Source organism: Castor canadensis, chromosome 4 (assembly GCF_047511655.1).
Source record: "Castor canadensis chromosome 4, mCasCan1.hap1v2, whole genome shotgun sequence".
NCBI lineage: Eukaryota > Metazoa > Chordata > Mammalia > Rodentia > Castoridae > Castor > Castor canadensis.
In genome coordinates, this window is record NC_133389.1 from 52,712,406 (window position 1) to 52,732,957 (window position 20,552).

The 20,552-nt window shown below is 40.1% G+C and overlaps 1 protein-coding gene across 8 annotated transcripts in view; it reads left to right on the forward strand.

The window, feature by feature from the left end:
• Positions 1–226: 226 nt before the first annotated feature.
• Lama3 (laminin subunit alpha 3) overlaps positions 227–20,552 on the forward strand; it is a 293,352-nt gene continuing 273,026 nt past the window's right edge. For 3 of the 8 annotated variants that reach the window (XM_074070176.1, XM_074070177.1, XM_074070178.1), the window contains exon 1: positions 237–787. In XM_074070176.1, coding sequence (XP_073926277.1) covers positions 506–787 — 282 coding nt within the window. In that variant the 5' untranslated portion in view covers positions 237–505. Of the gene's footprint in view, positions 788–20,552 lie in introns of all 8 variants that reach the window. The other 5 variants (XM_074070183.1, XM_074070184.1, XR_012447103.1 and 2 more) reach the window with 4 other exon arrangements.

Below are 20,552 nucleotides of genomic sequence, written 5' to 3' on the forward strand. Positions count from 1 at the left end.
CACAATGTTTAAGAATGAACGGATCAATACTTGTCTGGAACAATGTTTTTGATCAAAGTTCTGCAGGTAGTAGCACTTTCCTGCAAGCAGGAATATTTGGAGAGGAGGACGTTGTGATTTCTGTCCTGTGGGCTGGAAGTCTAGGGAGTCTCCAGCTTGGATCGCTTGAGTGGGAGCTTGGGAACGCCTCCTGCGGTCCCCACCCGTGAACCCTGCAGCTTGTCTGGTGCAGCCAGACGACAATAACGCCTGCTGACCCGAGGCTGGGCGCTGTCAGTTCCTGATCCGCCGAGTACCCCTGCTCTCCAGGTTCCAGGGCCCAGCTGCTGTTCCCACCCCGGAGGTTGAGCGCGTGGAGCTAGGGGCGCGGCTCGGGCGCCTCCCACACCCGGGGAAGCGCTTGTTCTCCCGGCCGCAGGCTGCGCAAGACGCGCGCGGAGAGAGGCGCACCCGGTTCGGCGGTGCCACCCAGTCTCTCTGCGGCAGGAGGACCCGGCGCGGCGGGATGGAAGCGGCACAGCGGCCAGCCCTGCCACCGCCACGGCAGCTGCTCGTGCTACTGCTGTTGCTGCGTGTGTCGCCCTCCTGGAGCGCCGCAGCTCCGGACCCAGTGGCTGCGGCCCGGCTCAGCCTGCACCCGCCCTACTTCAACCTGGCCGAGGCGGCGAGGATTTGGGCCACCGCCACCTGCGGGGAGAGGGGCCCCGGCGTCGGGCAGCCACGGCCGGAGCTTTACTGCAAGTTGGTGGGGGGCCCCACCGTCAAGGGCGGCGGCCACACCATTCAGGTAGTGTCCCCATAGGGAGGGGGGATGGAGTGTGGGGCGCCGACTCCTTCCCAGCGCAGGCCAGCCACGTGGGGCCAAGGAACCAGGTCCTTTCCCCACGCGCGCTCGTGACCCCACGCGACCGGGAAGGGCTGCGGGGCCAGGGACCCTGCCAGGTGGGCACAGTGCCCCTGGAGCGAGCCTGTGAGAGCAGCGTCCTGGCAGTGGGCCACCCAAGGCGGGGATGGGCAGGGCACGAGGGTGAGTGAAGGTTGTGGTCAGGTTCCAGCACGTAGAGGAGAAAGTCTGGAGCTGCCAAGCAGCAATGCAGCGACTGTCCGTCACGAGTGGCGCCTGACCAGTCCGCGAGTGCCCCCAGGACTCAGGGGCGCGCTTCCCGTCGGGCCCTTCATCTCCCCGACCTTATTTCCAGAAGGTGGTAGCAGTTACCTTCTGTATGTATTTTAAGAGCGAACATTCAGGTTCTTCTTAAAAGCTCACTTTCCCTACGACCTTAAGTGCCAGCATCGGGTCACGGGAGCGAGTGGACCTCCAGCGGACAGAGAAAGACATGGAGCTCAGAGTGTCAGAGCCTCTTGCCAGTAACGCCTGGTGGAGGTGATGGTGCCTCTGGTACTTGATCTGCACTGCGCGACATGCGGTGCCCTGACGTAGGAGCCTCACCAACGCTGGGAGGAGGCCGAGAACCCTGCTTGTGTCCTAAGGTGTGGCAACCGCCCTTGAATTCATTCGGTCCTGCCCCAAATCCTCTATGCTAAGTCATCATCTCCTCCCTCTCCCGGAAAGAGCTGCGGAGGAAGAGAAATGTTGCCAAGACAGGGAAAAATTTGGAGAGTGGGCTCCCAAAGTGCAAGATTATCACTGGGTGTCTAGGTTAGCGTGTTAGAGACTCCTTTACCACGTACTTCTGTAAATGATAAGTAGTTGAATATGCAGGGGCCATGGATGCTATTTTATTATACATTATATGCACGTAGGACCATATTGATATCCTGCATCTACTACAAACTATGCTCAAAGAGAAATTAAAACGTTAAAATAACAATGACGAAAGTACTTTTAATTTTCTCTAACAGCCCCCAAATAATTTTGCTTTGTCTACTTATTTTATTATTGTGGATAACTAATATATAAATGCAATTATGTATATAATTATTTTTGATAAGTTTAGTTTAGCAATTATAATTCAACAACTCAAAGTTAATTAGATTTTTTTAAATTTTTTTTTTTTGAGACAGAGTCTCATAGCTCAGGCTGGCAGGGAACCAGCTATGTGGCACAGGCTGGTCTTGAACTTTCAATTCTAGTGCCTCTGCATCTGGAGTGCTGGGCTTACAGCAGTGCATCACCATAGCCAGCTAAAGTTTATTTTATGTTAATATTGAATTTTAGTGGTTGAATTGAGTAAAAAGATACCCTAAATAAGCAGACTCAAAATGGGAGAACTGCGTTGACTACTGAATTTCAGACCCAGCTACATAATTTACTTTCTGTGCTAAATGAAAATGTGGACTCCTTGTTCAGAAATCATTAAAACCTTTAAGATAGTAACAGCAGAGCATTACACTAAGGGAAGGGCCCTACTAAGTGTGCACTGTGTGTGACTACACAGGTCGTACACTGTCTGAGCTCACTAAATCATGATACTGCTCCATCCTTTAATTATTCTAGTTTTATAAAAGCAGAAACTTGTCTACTAATTGTTCACTTTTCTTTTTGTGTTCAGTACTTTCTGCTAGGAAGTGTTGTGTTTTAATGTTTTAAACAATAGGTTCAAAACTGCATGTTTTCTTTTGGAAAACATTAAAATGTGTTAGAAAATTATGTTTCTATGTTTTTAAAAAGTGCAAATTGTATTTTAGAGCTATGTAGTTCTAGCTTTTCATCAACAAACGATAAAAACATTCCCAAGCATCTGTTTTTCAAAATTCCCTTTTCCTTAGAACACTGTTTGCTGTTTTACATGCTAATAAACAACACCGCTACTTTGATGAAAAAATGAGTGTCTTTATTATTCTTCAGATAGTATATTGCTGGCAGTCATTTGTTATCCCACCTAATTTTTATGGAAAAATTCATGTAACTTCTTCTTCTTCTTCTTCTTCTTTTTTAAAAACATGTTTATTAGTGTATATTATTCTTCAAGATAATGGGATTTATGGTGACATTTTCCTGCAAATAATGTACTATGATCACATTCACCTCTCCATTACCCTCTTTTCCCCCTCCTCCTCTTCCGTAATAGCCCTGCTTCTATTTTCATGTCTTTTTCTCTAGATTGCACACATGAGAGATAAAGTGAAATATTTGTCTTTCTGAGTTTGGCTTATTTCACTTAAGATAATCTCTAGTTCCATCAAATTTCCTGCAAACAACATGATTTCATTCTTCTTCATGGCTGACTAATACCATTTTATTTAAGTAAAATAAAATCCAGTCTGATTCCATAACTTGGCTATTTTGGATAGTGCTTCAATAAATATGGGTGTGCAAGTATTTTTACTGATTGCTACTTTGACCCTTTTGGGTATAGATCCAGGGGTGGTAGTTCTAGTTTTTAGTTTTTGAGGAAACTCCATACTGATTTTCATAGTGGCTGGATTAATTTATAGTTCCACTAATAATATATCTGTTGTTGCTTGTTTTTTTTTTTTCAGAATGGTGTGAGATGGAATCACAGTATAGTTTTGACTTTCATTTCCCTGATAGCTAAGGATGTAGAAAACTTTTTCATGTATGTATTGGCCACTTGTGCTTCCTCTTTTGAAAAAATACCTGTTCAGTTCATTTATCTAGTTATTGGTTGGAATATTCTTCTGGTGCTTAATTTTTGAGTTCTTTATATTTCTTGGATATTATTCTCCTGTTGGTTGAATAGCCATAAAGATTTTCTTCTATTCTATAAGCTGTCTATTTACTCTGTTTATAGTTTCCTTTGGTAGGGATTACACTTAAACTGTAGATGACTTTCAGTAACTTGGTCATTTTAACAATATTAATCCTGCTAATCCATCTTCCAGTATCTTCAGTGTTTTATAAACTTTTCATTGTAGAGGTCTTTCACCTCCTTGGGTGGTTTATTCCTTGATATTTTATTTCTTTGAGGCTGTGGTGAATGGGATTGTTTTCCTGATTTCTTTCTCAGCAGATTCATTATTGGCATATGAAAAGATACTGATTTTTGTATATTGGTGTGGTATCCTGGTACTTTGCTAAATTTATCAGGTCTAAAAGTCTTTTGGTAGAGTCTTTAGGGTCTTTAAATATAGGATCATATAATCTATAAATAAGGATCATTTGATTTCTTTCACTATGTGTACCCCTTTTATTTCATTCTCTTATCTAATTGCTCTGGTTAAAATTTCAAGTACTATATTGAATAAGAGCAATGATAGTGGATATCCTGTTCTCATTTCAGAGTTCAGAAGAAACACTTTCAGTTTTTCCCCATTCAGTATGATCATGGCTATAAGTTTATTTTATATAGACTTTATTATGAAGTATGACCCTTCTATTTCTGTTTTTTTCACAGATTTTTTTTCATATGTACATACATTGTTAGGGCCATTTCTCCCCCCTGCTCCCCACCCCCTCCTTCTCTCCTCTACTCCCTTGATTCCAGGCAGAACCTGTTCTGCCCTTTTCTCGAATTTTGTTGAAGAGTAGACATAGCAATAATAAGAAAGACAAAGCATTTTTGCTAGTTGAGATAAGGATAGCTACACAGAGAGATTCCTAGTATTGCTTCCATGCACCTGTGTATTACAACCCAAATTGATTCATCTCTACCTGACCTCTTCACTACTTCCTGGTCACCTTCCCATATTGACTTCTGTCATTTTAAGGTTTATGTATTAGCTTCTCTGCAGTGGGGATATCAAACACTTTCAAGTTTTGGGTTTCCTCCCATATGTGCTCTCCCCTTAACAAGTGACCCACCTCCAACAACATTACTGCCTTTGCCCTAGATCTAAAGTCTGCATATGAGGGAGAACATACGATTTTTGGTCTTCTGAGCCTGGCTAGCCTTGCTCAAGATGATGTTCTCTAGTTCCATCCATTTACTTGTGAATGATAAGATTTCATTCTTCTTCATGGATAAGTAAAATTCCATTGTGTATAAATACCACATTTTCTTAATCCATTCATCAGTAATGGGGCATCTTGGCTGTTTCCATAACTTGGATGTGCAAGTGCCTCTGGAGTAACCTGAGTCGCATTCCTTTGGGTATATCTCTGGGAGTGGTATTGCTGGAGCATATGGCAGAGCTATGTTTAGTTTTTAAAGTAGCCTCCATATTGTTTTCCAGAGTGATTGCACTAGTTTGCATTTCTACCAGCAGTATATGAGGGTTTCTTCTTCCCCACATCCCCGCCAACACCTGTTGTTGGTGGTGTTTTTGATGATGGCTATTCTAACAGGGGTGAGGTGGAATCTTAGTGTGGTTTTGATTTGCATTTCCTTTATGACCAGAGATGGTGAGCATTTTTTTGCCATTTGAATTTCTTCTTTTGAAAAAGTTCTGTTTAGTTCAATTGCCCATTTCTTTATTGGTTCATTGATTTTTGGGGAGTTTAGTGTTTTGAGCTCCCTGTATATTCTGCTTATTAGTCCTTTGTCTGATGTACAGCTGGCAAATATTTTCTCCCACTCTGTGGGTGGTCTCTTCAGTTTAGAGACCATTTCTTTTGTTGTGCAGAAGCTTTTTAATTTTCTGAAGTCCCATGTGTCCTTTCTTTCTCTTAGTTGCTGAGCTGTTGGAGTTCTATTGAGGAAGTCCTTGCCTATACCTAATGCTTCCAGAGTATTCCCTGCTCTTTCCTGTACTAACTTCAGAGTTTTGGGTCTGATATTAAGGTCCTTGATCCATTTTGAGTTGATACTAGTACAGGGTGATAAACATGGATCTAGTTTCAGTTTTTTGCAGGCAGATAACCACTTTTCCCAGCAACATTTGTTGAAAAGGCTGTCTTTTCTCTATTGTCTGTTTTTGGCGACTTTGTCAAAAATAACATGGGCATAGCTGTGTGAATTCATATCCAGGTCCTCTGTTCTGTTCCACTGGTCTTCATATCTGATTTTGTGCCAGTACCATGTTGTTTTTTATTGCTATTGCTTTGTAATATAGTTTGAAGTCAGGTATTGTGATACCTCCAGCATTGCTCCTTTTGCTGAGTATTGCCTTGGCTATTTGTGTTCTCTTGTGTTTCCAAATGAACTTTAGGGTAGATTTTCCAATCTCTGTGATGAAAGTCATTGGGATTTTGATGGGAATTGCATGGAACATGTAGATTGCTTTTGATAGTATAGCCATTTCTACTATGTTTATTTTACCAATACATGAGTATGGAGATCTTTCCACCTTCTGTAGTCTTCCTTGATCTCTTTCTTCAGGGGTTTGTATTTCTCCTCATAGAGGTCATTCACATCCTTTGTCAAGTTTACTCCTAGGTATTTTTTTTTTGAGGCTATTGTAAATGGAATTGTTTCCATATTTTCTTTCTCAATTTGTTTGTTGTTGGTGTATAGAAAAGTTAATGATTTTTGTAAGTTGATTTTGTATCCTGCCATCTTGCTGTAGCTGTTTATGGTGTCTAGGAGTTTTTGGGTAGTTTTTTGGTTCTTTAAGGTATAAGATCATATTGTCTGCAAATAGAGATATTTTGACAGTTTCTTTACCTATTTGTATTCTTTTTATTTCTTCTTGCCTAATTGCTCTGGCTAGGAATTCCAGGTCTATGTTGAATAGGAGTGGGGATAGCGGGCACCCTTGTCTCGTTCCTGATTTTAGGGGAAATGATTTCAGTTTTTCTCCATTAAGTATGATGTTGGCTATAGGTTTGTCATATATAGCCTTACAATGTTGAGATACATTCCTTCTGTTCCTAGTTTTCTTAGTGCTTTTATCAAGAAGTGGTGTTGGATCTTATCAAAGGCTTTTTCTGTATCTATTGAGATGATCAAGTGGTTTTTGTCTTTGCTTCTATTAATGTGCTGTATTACATTTATAGATTTGTGTATGTTGAACCACCCCTGCATCCCTGGAATGAAGCCAACTTTGTCATGGTGAGTGAACTTTCTGATAGGTTGTTGGATTCGATTTGCCATTATATTATTGAGGATTTTTTGCATCAATGTTCATTAAGGAGATTGGCCTATAGTTCTCCTTTTTGGAAGTGTCTTTGTCTGGTATTAGGATAAGTGTAATACTGGCTTCATAGAATGAGTTAGGCAGTTTTCCTTCCCTTTCTATTTTGTGGAGAAGTTTAAGGGGAGTTGATGTTAGTTCTTCTTTAAAGGTCTGGTAGAATTCAGCAGAGAATCCATCAGGTCCTGGACTTTTCTTTTTTCGGAGACTATTACTGCTTCAACTTCATTTTGTGTTATAGATCTATTCAGGTGACTAGTATCCTCTTGGTTCAATGTTGGATGGTCATAAGTATTTAGAAATTTGTCCATTTCTTCAAGATTTTCAAATTTATTGGAATATAGGTTCTCAAAGTAGTCTCCGATGATTCCCTGGATTTCCATGGTGTTTGTTATCCCCCCTTTTGCATTTCTGATTTTACTGAGTTGGGTTTTTTCTCTCCTCATTTTAGTCAGATTTGCCAGGGGTCTGTCAATCTTGTTTATTTTTTTCAAGGAACCAGCTTTTTGTTTTGTTGATTCTTTGCATTTTTTTGTTTCTATTTCATTAATTTTGGCCCTTATTTTTATTATTTCTCTCCTTCTTTCTCTCCTTCTGCTTGTTTTGGGTTTTGCTTGTTTTTGTTTTTCTAGGAGTTTGAGATGTAGCATTAGGTCATTGATTTGGGATCTTTCTGTCTTTTTAATTTATGCACTCATGGCTATAAACTTTCCTCTTAGGACTGCCTTTGCTGTGTCCCATGTTTTCATTTTCATTAATTTCCAGGAACCTTTTAATTTCCTCTTTTATTTCATCAGTGACCCATTGGTCACTGAGCAATGTGTTGTTCAGCTTCCAACTGTTTGCATGTTTTTTACTGTTGTTGAGTCTAGTTTTAATGCATTGTGATCAGATAGAATACATGGGATTATTTCTGTTTTCTTATATTTGCTGAGACTTGCTTTGTGCCCTAAGATATGATTAGTTTTGGAGAGGTTCCATGGGCTGCTGAGAAGAATGTATATTGTGCAGAAGTTGGATGAAACACTCTGTGGACATCAGCTAGGTCCATTTGATTTATGGTGTGGTTTAGTTCTAGAATTTCTTCATTGATTTTTTGTTTGGATGACGTTTCTATTGGGTGATGGGGGTTATTAAAGTCTCCCACTACCACTGTGTTGGAATCTACACATGCTTTTAGGTCGTTCAGAGTATGTTTGATGAAATTGGGTGCACTGACATTGGGTGCATACAGGTTGATAATTGTTATTTCCTTTTGGTGTATTTCTCCTTTTATTTGCATGGAGTGTCCTTCTTTATCTCATTTGATCAATTTAAGTTTGAAGTCTACTTTGTCCAAGCTAAGTATTGCTACTCCTGTCTGTTGTTGGGGGCCATTGGCTTGGTAAATCTTCTTCCGGACTTTCACCCTGAGCCAGTGTTTGTTTCTGTCAATGAGATGGGTCTCCTGTAAACAACAGATTGTTGGATCTTCCTTTTTAATCCAGTTTGCCAAATGGTGTCTTTTGATGGGGGAGTTAAGTCCATTAACATTCAGTGTTAATATTGATAGGTATGTGGTGATTCCTGTCATTTTTGTTGTTTAAGGGTTTGGTTGTGTGCAGCTGAATCAATGTTACTCTCTGATTCCTTGTCTTTTCTTCTCCTGTGGTTTGATATTGCCTGTCTTCTCATGGTTTTGTTTGCTTTCATTTTCTGTGTGCAGAATTCCTTGGAGAATCTTTTGTAGTTGTGGCTTGGTGGTGATATATATTGTTTTAGTTTCTGCTTATCATGGAAGACTTTTATTGCTCCATCTATTTTGAATGATAGTTTTGCTGGGTAGAGTATCCTAGGATTGAAGTTATTTTCCTTCAGTGCCCAGAGGACCTCACTCCATGCCCTTCTTGCTTTTAAGGTTTCTGTTGAGAAATCTGCTGTGATTTTGATGGGTTTACCTTTGTATGTTATTTGATTTTTCTCTCTTACAGCCTTCAATATTCTTTCTCTATTCTCTGTGCTTGTTGTTTTAATGATAATACGTCATGGGGTAATTCTATTTTGGTCAAGTCTGTTCGGTGTTCTAGAGGCTTCCTATACCTGAATGGGCATAATTTTCTCTAGATTTGGGAAATTTTCTGTTATTATTTTATTGAATATATTGTGAATCCCTTTTGCTTGCACCTCTTCTCCTTCTTCAATGTCCATGATTCTCAGGTTTGGTCTTTTGATGGAGTTGGTGAGTTCTTGAATATTCCTTTGCAGGTCTTGAGTTGTTTGACTAATAGCTCTTCAGTTTTCCTTTAATTTCCATTTTATCTTCAAGTTCTGAGATTCTGTCGTCTGCCTGTTCTATTCTGTTGGAGTGGCCTTCCATTGTGTTTTGTGTTTCTGTTTCATTCTTTTTTCTGAGGTTGTCTATATCATGGGTCACTTCCTCTTTAATATTGTCTATTTTCATCTTTAATTCATTTTTCTGTCTATTTATAGTGTTCTCTGTTTCACTTTGGTGTTTATTTAGGGTTCTTATGAGTTCACTTATTTGTTTTTGTGTCTTCTTGTTTTATTTATTTTTGGTTTTTTGAAATTTCTTGAGTGCATCTTGTATGTTTTGGTTAACCATGTCTAGTAACATCGCCATGAAATTCTCGGTGATTACTTGCAATATTTCTTCTTTGAGGTTGTTCTTGTGGACATCATTGGATTCCTTGGTGTCGTTTATCTTTGTTTTGTTGGTGTCTGGAACTGGGAATCCATTTTCTTCATTTCCCTCTGAATCCTGTATTAAATTATTTTTTGGGGGAGAATGGTTTCCATCCCTTTTTCTTCTTCCCATTGCTCCACTTGGTACTGTGTGACTATGTTCTTGACAGGCTAGTTGGTGGTTTCAGTCACTTATTTTCTTTCCCTTGGTTTAATTTTGATTTGTGGATGTATTGGGTTTTTAGCTAAGTGTGTGTGTGTGTGTGTGTGTGTGTGTGTGTCCTATTTCTGTCCCTGGTCTGAGTGTAATTTAGTATTAACTAATTCACAATAACAAAGCGAAAAAAAAAAAACCCAAAAAACCCCCAAATCAATGGGGAGAGATGAACAAACAAACAAACAAACAAACAAACAAAAACTGCAGGTTCAGGAACAATAGAGTTTCAGTCTTAGTTTAAGTTCTGGTGTTACTCCTCCAGCATCCAGTCCTGGTGTTGGTATTTAAGCAGAAGCTCTGTTGTAGTCTCGCCAGGTGGTTGGCTGGTGGATGGTGTTTTTTTTTATTCTGTCTTTCAGTGGCAGCTGCTTGGTCAGCTCCTCCCCCAGTGAAGTGTGGCAGCTTAAGCCTGCATGCTATCTTCAGGTTCAGGAGATCAGCTCTGCAGTCCACCAGCTGTCCTGCTTTGGAGTTGGCCTTTTGCTGTGCTTGTTTAGTGGGGGCTTGTTTCTTTGCCTCAACCCCTTTCCCTGGGGCAAGGTCAGTGATCCATCAGCTGGCCTCCCACTGTCAGTGTGTTGTGATGGTTCGCCGTTTGTTCCTCAGCCCTGTAGAGCCGTCTGACTTTGGGTGCTGCTCTCTGGCCTAGGAGATGAGCCCTGTGGTCTGCCACCTGCCCTACTTCAGGCAGCGGCCTATTATCCACCCACTGTCGGCCTTCCTGCCTTTCCAGCCATTTGTTTACTGATAGTTTGCACAGAGATCAGCTCCTTGCTCTTCCCTCCTTCTCTGGTGCACTTTCAGCAATCCCACCCCCTCTGCTACTTTTCAGTTTGTTGTTTATTGTTCAGTTTTTTTTTGTGGGGGGGGGTCAGTCTGCCCAGGGGGCTATGCTGGTTTATCCCAGGTGTGGCTGGGGGAAACCCTGTGATGCTTGGTGCTCACCTGTTTGGTCTGCCTAATGTCTCCCAAGCAGGTTTGGAGCTGGCAGCTGGTGGCACAGCAGCCCTCCTATTTTCTCAGTGTAACGTGGTGTGGAGAAGACTTCCATAGGCTAAGGGTTCAGGGTGTCGAAGTTTCGAGTCTCCTTGGTGCTTCACCTCTGCCAAGTATGGCTCCAGCATCTCAGCAAGGTCCCTGATTCATGGAGCTCACACTGTCTGCCTCTGCACCCCAGTCACCGTTTTGAATCAGCCAGGCATTTTTTTTTTTGATGGGACTAGGGCTTGAACTTAGGGCTTTACACTTGCAAATCAGGTGCTCTATCACTTGTGCTACACCTCCAGTCCATTTTGCTCTGGTTATTTTTGGAGATTGGAATCTCACAAACTATTTGCCTGGGCAGGCCTTGAACTGAGATCCTCTAGATCTTGGCCTCCCAAGTAGCTAGGATTACTGGCAGGTGATACCAGCAACCAGCTTTTCAGGGATTTCATCATGAAACAATGTTGAATTTTGTCAACATTGAGATGATCTATTTTGATGATCATATGATTTTTGTCCTTGATTCTGTTTTATGTTGTATTATGTTTCTTGATTTGTGTATGTTGAACCATCCTTGCATTCCCTGAATGAAACCAACTTGATCATTGTGTGTGATCTTTTTAATGTGTTGTTGAATATGGTTTGTAAGTATTCTGTATCTATGACAATATTGGTCTATAGTTTTGCTTTTGTTGATTGTATCCTTATCTGGTTTCAGTATGAGGGTAATACTGGCTTCATGGAATGAGTTTGGAAGTGCTTCTTCCCTTTCTATTTTGAGGAGCATTGGTGTTAGTTTTTCTTTAAAGGTCTGGTAAAATTTGGCAATCAGTCTGGTCCTGGACTTTTCTTTGTTGGGAGACTTTATTACTGCATTAGTATCATTACTTGTTACTGATCTGTTTAGGTGTATATCCTCTTTGTTCAATCGTGGTGGGTCATATGTGTCTAGAAATTTGACCATTTATTTTAGATGTTCCAATTTATTGAAGTACAACTTTTCAAAGTAATTGCTAATGATACTCTGGGTTTCAGTGGCATTTGTTGTAATAGCCCCCTTTTTGTCTCTGATTCTATTAATTTTGGTCTTCTTTCTCTCATTTGTCTTGCTTGACTAAGGATTTGCCAATCTTGTTAATCTTTTCAAGAACCAACTATTTGTTTCATTTTTTCTTTGTGTTGTTCTTTTATACTCTCATTAATTTCAGCTCTGATCTTTATTTCTTTCCTTCTACTGGTTTTTGTTTGGATTATTCTTATTTTTTAAGACTTTGAGATGCATAATTAGGTTATTTGAGATCACTCTGATTTTTTATGTGGACAATCATAGGTATAAACTTTCTTAGAATTGCTTTTGCTCTATCCCACAAATTCTGATACATTGGGCTTAATACTCATTTGATTCTAGGAACTTTTTGATATCCCCCAATTTCTTCAATGATCCACTGACAATTCAAAAGTACATTGCTCATTCTTCATGCAGTTGTATGATTTCTGTAGTTTCTTTTGCTCTTGATTTCTAATTGTATTCTGTTATTATCTGATAAGATGCAAGAAACCATATCTCTTTTTGTTAAGACTTCTTTTATGGCCTAAAATGCTATCTGTTTTGGAGAAAGTTCTATGAGCTGCTGAAAAGAATATATTCTGCAGTGCTTGGGATATATTCTATATATCTCTGTAAGTCCATTTGATTTATAGTGTAGTTTAACTGATGTTTCTTTGTTGATGTTTTTGTCTGGATGACCTATCTATTGGTAAGAATTGGATATTGAAATCAGTTACTATTATTTTATCTGGACATATCTGTCTCTTTAGGTCCAGTAGTGTCTGTTTTATGAAATTATGCACTCCAAAATTTGGTGCATGTATTTATAATGATCACATCTTGATGTATTGTTAGGGAATATGTTGTAGCCTCCTTTGCCACTACAGACTAATTTTGGCCCAAAGTCTGCTTTGTTAGGAGCATAGCCATTCCTGCATGATTTTTAGATTCTGTTTGCTTGGAATATCATTTTCTTTCTTTCCTTTTTTTTCTTTCTTGGCAATACTAATAATTGAACTTAGGGCCTCATACTTGCTAAGAAAGCACTCTACCACTTGATTCATGCCTCCAATCTTTTGCTTTTAGTTTGTTTTCAGATAGAGAAATTTTTGCCTGGAGCTGGCCTTGGACTATAATCCTCCTACCTCTGTTTCCTAAGAAGCTGAGATTATAGGCATGTACTGTTATATCCAGCTTAGTTTTGTGTGTGTGTGTGTGTGTGTGTGGTACTGGGGTTTGAACTTGGGGTATCACACTTGCTAGGCAGGTGCTCTACCACTTGAGTCACGCCCTCAGCCCTTTTTTGCTTTTAGTTATTGTTTTGGTAGGGTCTTGAGTTTTTGTATGGGTCCAGCCTCAGACCATGATCCTCCTTCCTATGGCCTCTTGCATAGCTGAGATGACAGGCATATGCCACCATACCTGGATTGTTAGTTGAGATGGGGATTTCACTAACTTTTTTGCCAGGGCTGGCCTTAAACCACAATCCTCCTATCTCCAACTTCCATATAGCTGGGACTACAGATGTGCATCATCAGGTCCATTCTGTTTGAAGGATAATTTTGCTGGATATAGTTATATGCTGGGCAGTTATTTTATTTTAGGACTTGAAATATATCACCCCAAGATTTCTTGGCCTTCTGAGTTTCTGTTGATAAATCTGCTGGTACTCTGATGGGTTTGCATTTATAAGTGAGTTGGCACTTCTCTTGCAGCTTTCAATTTTTTTTTATAGGACTGGGGTTTGAACTCAGGGCTTTGTGTTTTCCAAAGCAGGCACTCTATCACTTGAGCCATGCCTCCAGCCTTTCTTTGTTCTGTACTATAGCTATATCTTAGCTATAATATGATATTGGAAGGTTATTTTCTGGTCCCGTCCATTTGGGATTCTGAATGCCTCTGTGCCTGGATATCCATGTCTTTCCCATAATTTGGGACATTATCTGCTATTATCTCACTGAATAGGTTTTTTATGCCTTTAGTCTGTACCTTGGAACCTTACACAAAAAGATACATAGGTTTTTTAAAAATTATGTCCTAGTGGTATTGATTGTTCTGTTCATAATTAAAAAATTTTCTTTTCATTATTACTGACTATTCTAATCCATCAACCTGTGTTTCAGCTCTGAAATTCTCTCTTCTACTTGACCTAATCTATCAGAGAGGCTTTCCACTGAATTTTTTATTTGACTTATTGAGCTTTTCATTTTCAAGATTTCTCTTGGCTTGATCTTTTTCTTTCTCTTTCCTTTTTTTTTTTTTTGGTGGCCCAGAGGTTTTTGAATTCAGGGCCTCCTGCTTGCTAGGCAGAGGCTCTACCACTTGAGCTATTCCACCAGCCCTGCTTGGTTTTTTTCAACCTCTCTCTTTATTGAACTTCTCATTTATATCCTATATTGTCTTTCTTAATCCATTTACTTGTTTTTCTCTATTTTCTTGGAATTCACTGATATTTTAAATCATTCTTTTGAATTCTTTATCTAGTATTTCATCCATTTCAATATTTTTTGCATCAGTTGCTAGGGAATTAGGAATTTTTGGAGGAGTTATGTTGCATCTTTTAAAATAATTCCCTTATTCTTGTCAATAATGAACAGTCTCTGCTGAGCACTGGTGGCTCATGCCTATAATCCGAGCTACTCAGGAGTCAAAGAGCAGGAGGATCACTGTTCAAAGGTAGCATGGGCAAATAGTTTGTGAGACCCTATCTTGAAGAACCCATCACAAAAAAGGGCTGGTGGAGTTGCTGAAGGTGTAGGTCCTGAGTTCAAGCCCCAGTACCACAAAAAACAAAACAAGGTACATTCTGAAGAGATGGAGTGATCTGTGCTGTGTTCTTCCACAGATGCAATGTCCATAGCCATCTTGTTATTTCTTTCTGCTGTTGCTGTAGAGGTGGATGACCAGCAAGTAGTAGGTCTTCAGTGCCACCAACTCTTCCATATCTACTTGGAGTCTGGTCATCAGTTTGGGGTTTTTATCTTACTTATTCTTTCAGTTAATGTATTCACTGAAGTTTGAGTGAGGGTGGATTGTGTAGAGTATCATGTACTGACTCTTAGCTGGTCTGGGAGTGTAGCTCAGCCACAGAGCATCAACATGATGTACTTGAAGTACTGTGCTTGATCTGCATGCAGTACTATGTAGAAAGGAGAAGACAAATAGCAGTAATAGCCTACAGAAATAAAGTACAAACCAAGTACCAATGATGACATCCACAACTCTTAACACAACAGAAATAATTTAAGCCAATAATTTTAAAAAGATGATAAAAAAGAAAGAAAAATAATCAAGAGTAAAGAAAATGGGAAGTGGAAAGCAAAAGAAAAGTTAGATTCCAAAAAAGGGAGAAAGCAGGAGAAAGGTAGAAAGTGAAAGCAGAGAGAGAGAGAGAGAGAGAGAGAGCAAGCAAGAGAGCTAGAGAGAGCAAGAGAGAGAACAATTTTACTATGAGAGGAAGAGAAAGTGTAACAACAACAAAAACCCCAGAATAATAAAAAGAAAAAAATGTGTAAAAAAAGAGACATGAACCAATCAACCAATTTTAAAGTACAATAAAAAAACATTAAAGGAAAAAATTGAAGTATTATCTCTGCTGGGGTGATCATGCAGGCAAGAATGGATTTTCATGCTCTCTGCCAGTCTTCTCTTTTTTTTTTGTCTTCTTGCCCTTGTACCCCTTGGAGATAGCAAAAGCTGGGGGATGATTAACACATCCTTTTTTGTGGTTCGCTTGCAAGTTGGTCAGCGGGAATGGTTGGGGGTCCAAGGCTGGTTACAATGGCTTTCCCTTCCCCCGCTCGCTAGTACAAGGTAACCCGGAACCAAAGTTCGCGTGGCTGAACTTCACTCGGACAGATTAGCTTGGCGGACCCCGCGGCCTGGCGGACCCGCGAGATTCCGCGTGTCTGGATCTCAGGTTCCCCCAGTGAAGTCTACGTGGGTGGAGGAGATGCTGCAGGTCTTCTGCTTTGCACCGCCCATGACTGGTTTTCTGAGGTCCAGTCCCAGAACGCAATGGCACCCGCCCGCTCAATCTCCTAACCCTTATAAGGGAAAGTGCTCCAATCTCTTCCTTTCTCTAACCCAAATCCCACTGCGTCTATCTTTCAGGGAGTTTGCTTCAGTGGCCACACCGAGCCACCTGGTAGATACTGCTGGGACAGTGTGGCAATACTTGCTGTGAGTTCCAAGGAAAAGGAAAACGTAGGGACTTGTGTTTTCCTAAGCCTAAGCTTGGTGCGACCTCCTCAAGATGACTCCCAGTAAGAGCACCAGGCTTTTCCCGTGAGAAACCAGACAGCGCTCTGTGGAGCTCTCAGTCAGCTAAGTTCACACCGCCCTTTTGTTCTGCACGGATTTCTGGGCCAGTATTCCCCCCACTACATCTCTCCCTCTGTCCTTTTCTATTACTCCTTTCTGCCACACCTTAGGGCTGTGGGCTTAGCGCTGATGCACTCTTTTCCCTCTCCCTCTGCTGTGATACCCAAAGCTTCTGGGTCTTTCCCAGTCTCTGTTTGTCCAATATTAAATTATAGTGCATTCCCGCAGTCACCCACCTCACTGAAAAGCTGTTTTCTGGGTGTTCTGGCTCTCAGCTGCTGAGAAGCTGGGAAATAGTGCTTACTTCTAATCCGCCATCCTTGCTCCTCTTCCTATACAACTCTTTAAGTTTATAAGTCCTTTCAAGTATGTATGTTGATTTGAGATAACTGGTGAGCCTTTGTAGCCAAAAGAACTTCATGGTCACTCCCCATTTCAATACAAGGTTGTAACTTTTCATCTCTTTAGGGGAACAGAATCCCCATGTCTCCTTAAGTAGGTACCTGTAAGCTGTGAGGTGTCATGGTCAGATGACAGCCTGGTGGCCTGACTTCTTCCTGGGACACTCAAGACCATTGATAAATGTGATTGTTTGACTTGGGAACCAGATGAGAGCCCCTCAGTCATGAAATACTAGTCAAAAAATAAATTTTTAAGTAAAATAAGGATAAATAGCAGCTTGAGTATTTCCTTCTTAAACTGCACAGGATGTCCTGGCACACCGAGAGTTGCAGAGAACTGTGTGAGAAGAAGGAAGGCATCACAGAGATGCTTGTTGGTCTCTTACCCCTAGGTTTGTGCAGGGAGGGGCACCCTCATTTTCCCAACTAGTATTTTTAGTGACTGTTCTTAGGTTCATACCACTTTTCTGGAGGCCCAGGAAAATCACCTCTCTTAATTAGGTCTCTGGCACAGGCCATTACATATGAGTTCATACTCCTAGATAGAGCAGGAAGTGGCTGGCTGAGTTCAGTCAGCAGACGGTGTCTCTAGGTCAGGGTGTAACCATAGAAAACTATGCTGTTTGCTGCTTTATTCCCTGCAAATAAGCAGTGCTCAAAGGCCCTGCAAATTATGCTTTGTGCTTCCACGGTTGAGGACTTGGGAAAGGGTACTGATTGGTGACATGAGAAAAGTGAGTTGGGGACAAGAATGGAAAGCTGAGTTCTGTAACTCAGTGTTGTAAGTCAGTGTTGATAGCAACCTACACAGATTTGTCTTTTGGACAGGTGAGTGGTAGTAGGGAGACAGGTGAAGGGCAGAGAGATTGACATAGTTGGTGGTATTTGAGTGATGCTTGACTTGAATCTGCTCATGTACAACTCAAGATTGGAATGCAGAAAAGTTAACTAAAACAGTTCTATTTCTTTGAACTTTCTAAAAATAAATCTTTGCAGCCAGTCAGGATTTAGAATTTCCAACCAAAAGGATATTGCAAAAGGCATTTAAAAATGAATAAAGGTCATGTCTTAGAATACAGTCTGGTTATGGTAGTGATTTTTTTGATCTGATTTTTTTTTTGGTAGTACATCTATAACAACTGTGTTGATACTTGAATGGTAACGTGTCAACAGGCAGGATGTTTAAAAAGTCTGAATTTTTTTTGCTGTGTGAAAATGTTCACTGTAGTGTCTGTGACTTAAAAAAGGTCCTTTAAAAAGGTTTTGCATTCTTGTTACTGCTCAGATGTTAGTTTTTGGTGTCAGAAAGTTCTGTGATTTAAGGATCCTGTCTGTGTTGTTCACAGCTGTCTAACCTTTGTTTAGCACAAAACCAGGTGCTCAGAAAATGCTGAATGAGGAGATGGTGGGGTGGAGATAAATTTCAGGGCTGTAAAAAAGGTGACATAAAGGGTAAATGTGAAAAATATGCAAATCAAGTCTATGCTGTTGAAAAGCAACTGCAAATGAAATATCACACTTAGTACTTTAGTTTTGAATGTTTGATTTCTTATGGAGTCTGAAGATATTACATATTAGGAGATCTGACAGAGGAGATAATAAAATAGAAATAGAAGGCCATGTTGGAAATATAACCTAGAGTTTGCTTTAGCTTGGCATATTGACTGTACTTAAAAGGATGAAATGTTCACATTTGCCAAACATATGATCTTGATTTTGTACCTTCACAGCTCAACACATCTTTTATACATTCGTTCATTACACTGTAACTTACATAGAGGGCTGTGTGTTTGACCTGGACATCACTGATAAAGAAATGCACAAACATGAGCTATTACCCATAGTGAGAGTGCTTGCTAATTGCTATAAGCCACAATGCAGTTTCAGTTATGTGTTTGTGTAACTTGGACTAATAGCTATAAACAGGAAACTCAGCTTCACTAAGGCTCCATTTATAGAACTATTGTGAAAGAAAATCATTTGTTAACTTTAAGAAGGGCTTTTTCCTTTTAGTGATATGAAAATGTTGAGTGAGAGCTGGGAAATCTTAAGTCCATTGATATATTTGTAACAATTGTTAGTGATAAGGGTTATTTTGAGACTTCAAATGACTTATCAGAAATTTCAGAGTGACTAATTCACTTTTGTTTAAAAATGATATTCCTAATATTTGTTCCATGTTTGTGACATTCACAAAAGCTTGTATACAAAACACATGGAGAAAACAGATATGTTTGTCCTTGGAAAGCCAAGTTCAGTCACCAGCTAAGATACAGGGTTCCACACATCAGACCAGCAGGAATTTAAATTTGTTTTCTGCAAATTACAGATACCTGGAGCTTATGACCCATTATGGTTGCTGATGAACAGCTGAAGCTGTGAATTAAATGATTTTACTTCACATTCTGAATTACTGTTGTTGCTGGGAATCTGGATCACTTTATCTGAGAGAAAGAAAATAGTTATTGGAAAAGGAGAAGACAAAGACTATCATTTATTCCATCCCCTACTTGTAAGATCATAGCACCTAAACCATTCCACAAAGATATCTGTCTGTGTTGTTTATCCTTAGTGTCTGTATGAAAACCATGTTTTCTTCATATGTTTTAATCAAAATTATTTTGAAGCATGTGACTAATTTTTTCTCAGCTTTATTGAAGCATACAGTATATCCGTTACATTTATTAGGCAGGTGCTTTATCATTTAGCATTGGTTATTTTTGAGATGGGATCTCACTTGCTGCCACTCAGGTCAGCCTGGACCACAATCTTCCCTTTTGTGTTTCCCTTTGTTGCTAGGATGAGAGGCAGGCATGCATCACTGCACTCAGCTATTGGTTGAGATGGGATCTTGGTAACTTTTTGCCCAGGTTGGTCTGGAACTGAGATCCTCCCAATCTTTGCCTCCCACGTAGCTAGGATTATAGACTTGAGCCACCATGCCTGGCTAAATCTATAGATGTGAAACAGCTGACTCTAGGATCCTGTTTTAGAACATTCCCATCAGGCTCCAAAGATCTCTCATGCCTATTGTACTTAACTATCTATACCTCTTGCCATCCCGAAGCAACTACTGGTCAGCTTTTGTCTCTACAAATTTGCCTTTTCTGGAAATATCACGTATTATGTAGTCTTCTGTGCTTGATTTTTTTTTGCTTACCATAATGTTTTTGAGGGTTTTCATATTGTTGCATGATTCAGTAGTTTTCTTTTATTATTGAGTAGTAGTCCATTGCATGTATGTAAATCTTTTTTTAAATCCATTCACTGGCTGATGGACATTTGTTTCAAGTTTTTAGCTATTATGAGTAATGCTACTGTGAACATTCATAAACAAGTCTTTGTGTGGATATAGGCTTTCATTTTCTTGGGTTGGCCTTGAACTGTGATCCTCCTGATCTCTACTTCCTGAGTAGCTGGGATTCTTTCTGTCTTTTGATAATTTGATTATATTGTGTCTTAGTTTGGCTGTCTTTGAGTTTATCCTACTTGGAGTTTATTGAGTTTCTTGAATACATACATATATATATATATATATATATATATATATATATTTTTTTTTTTTTTTTTTTTTTTTCTTTTTGGCGGTACTGGAGAGTTGAACTCAGGTCTTGCACTTGCTAGGCAGGTAGGTACTCTACCCCTTGGGACACTAAGTCCTTTTCTTTGTGTTGGTTATTTTTGAGATAGGGTCTCACTTTATGCCTGGGCTGGCCTGAGTCACTATTCTCCTAATTTGTGCTTGACTGCATAGCTGGAATGAGAGACACAAGCCACTGTGTTCAGCCATTGGTTGATAGGGGTTTTGGGAACTTTTTGCTCTGAGCTGGCCTTGAACTATAAGTCTCCTGATCTCTGCCTCCCTATAAGCTAGGAATACAGGCATGAACCACTGTGCCTGATCTATATTTGTATCTTCTATACATTAGGGAAGTTTTTAGCGGTTCCCTTTTCAAATGTT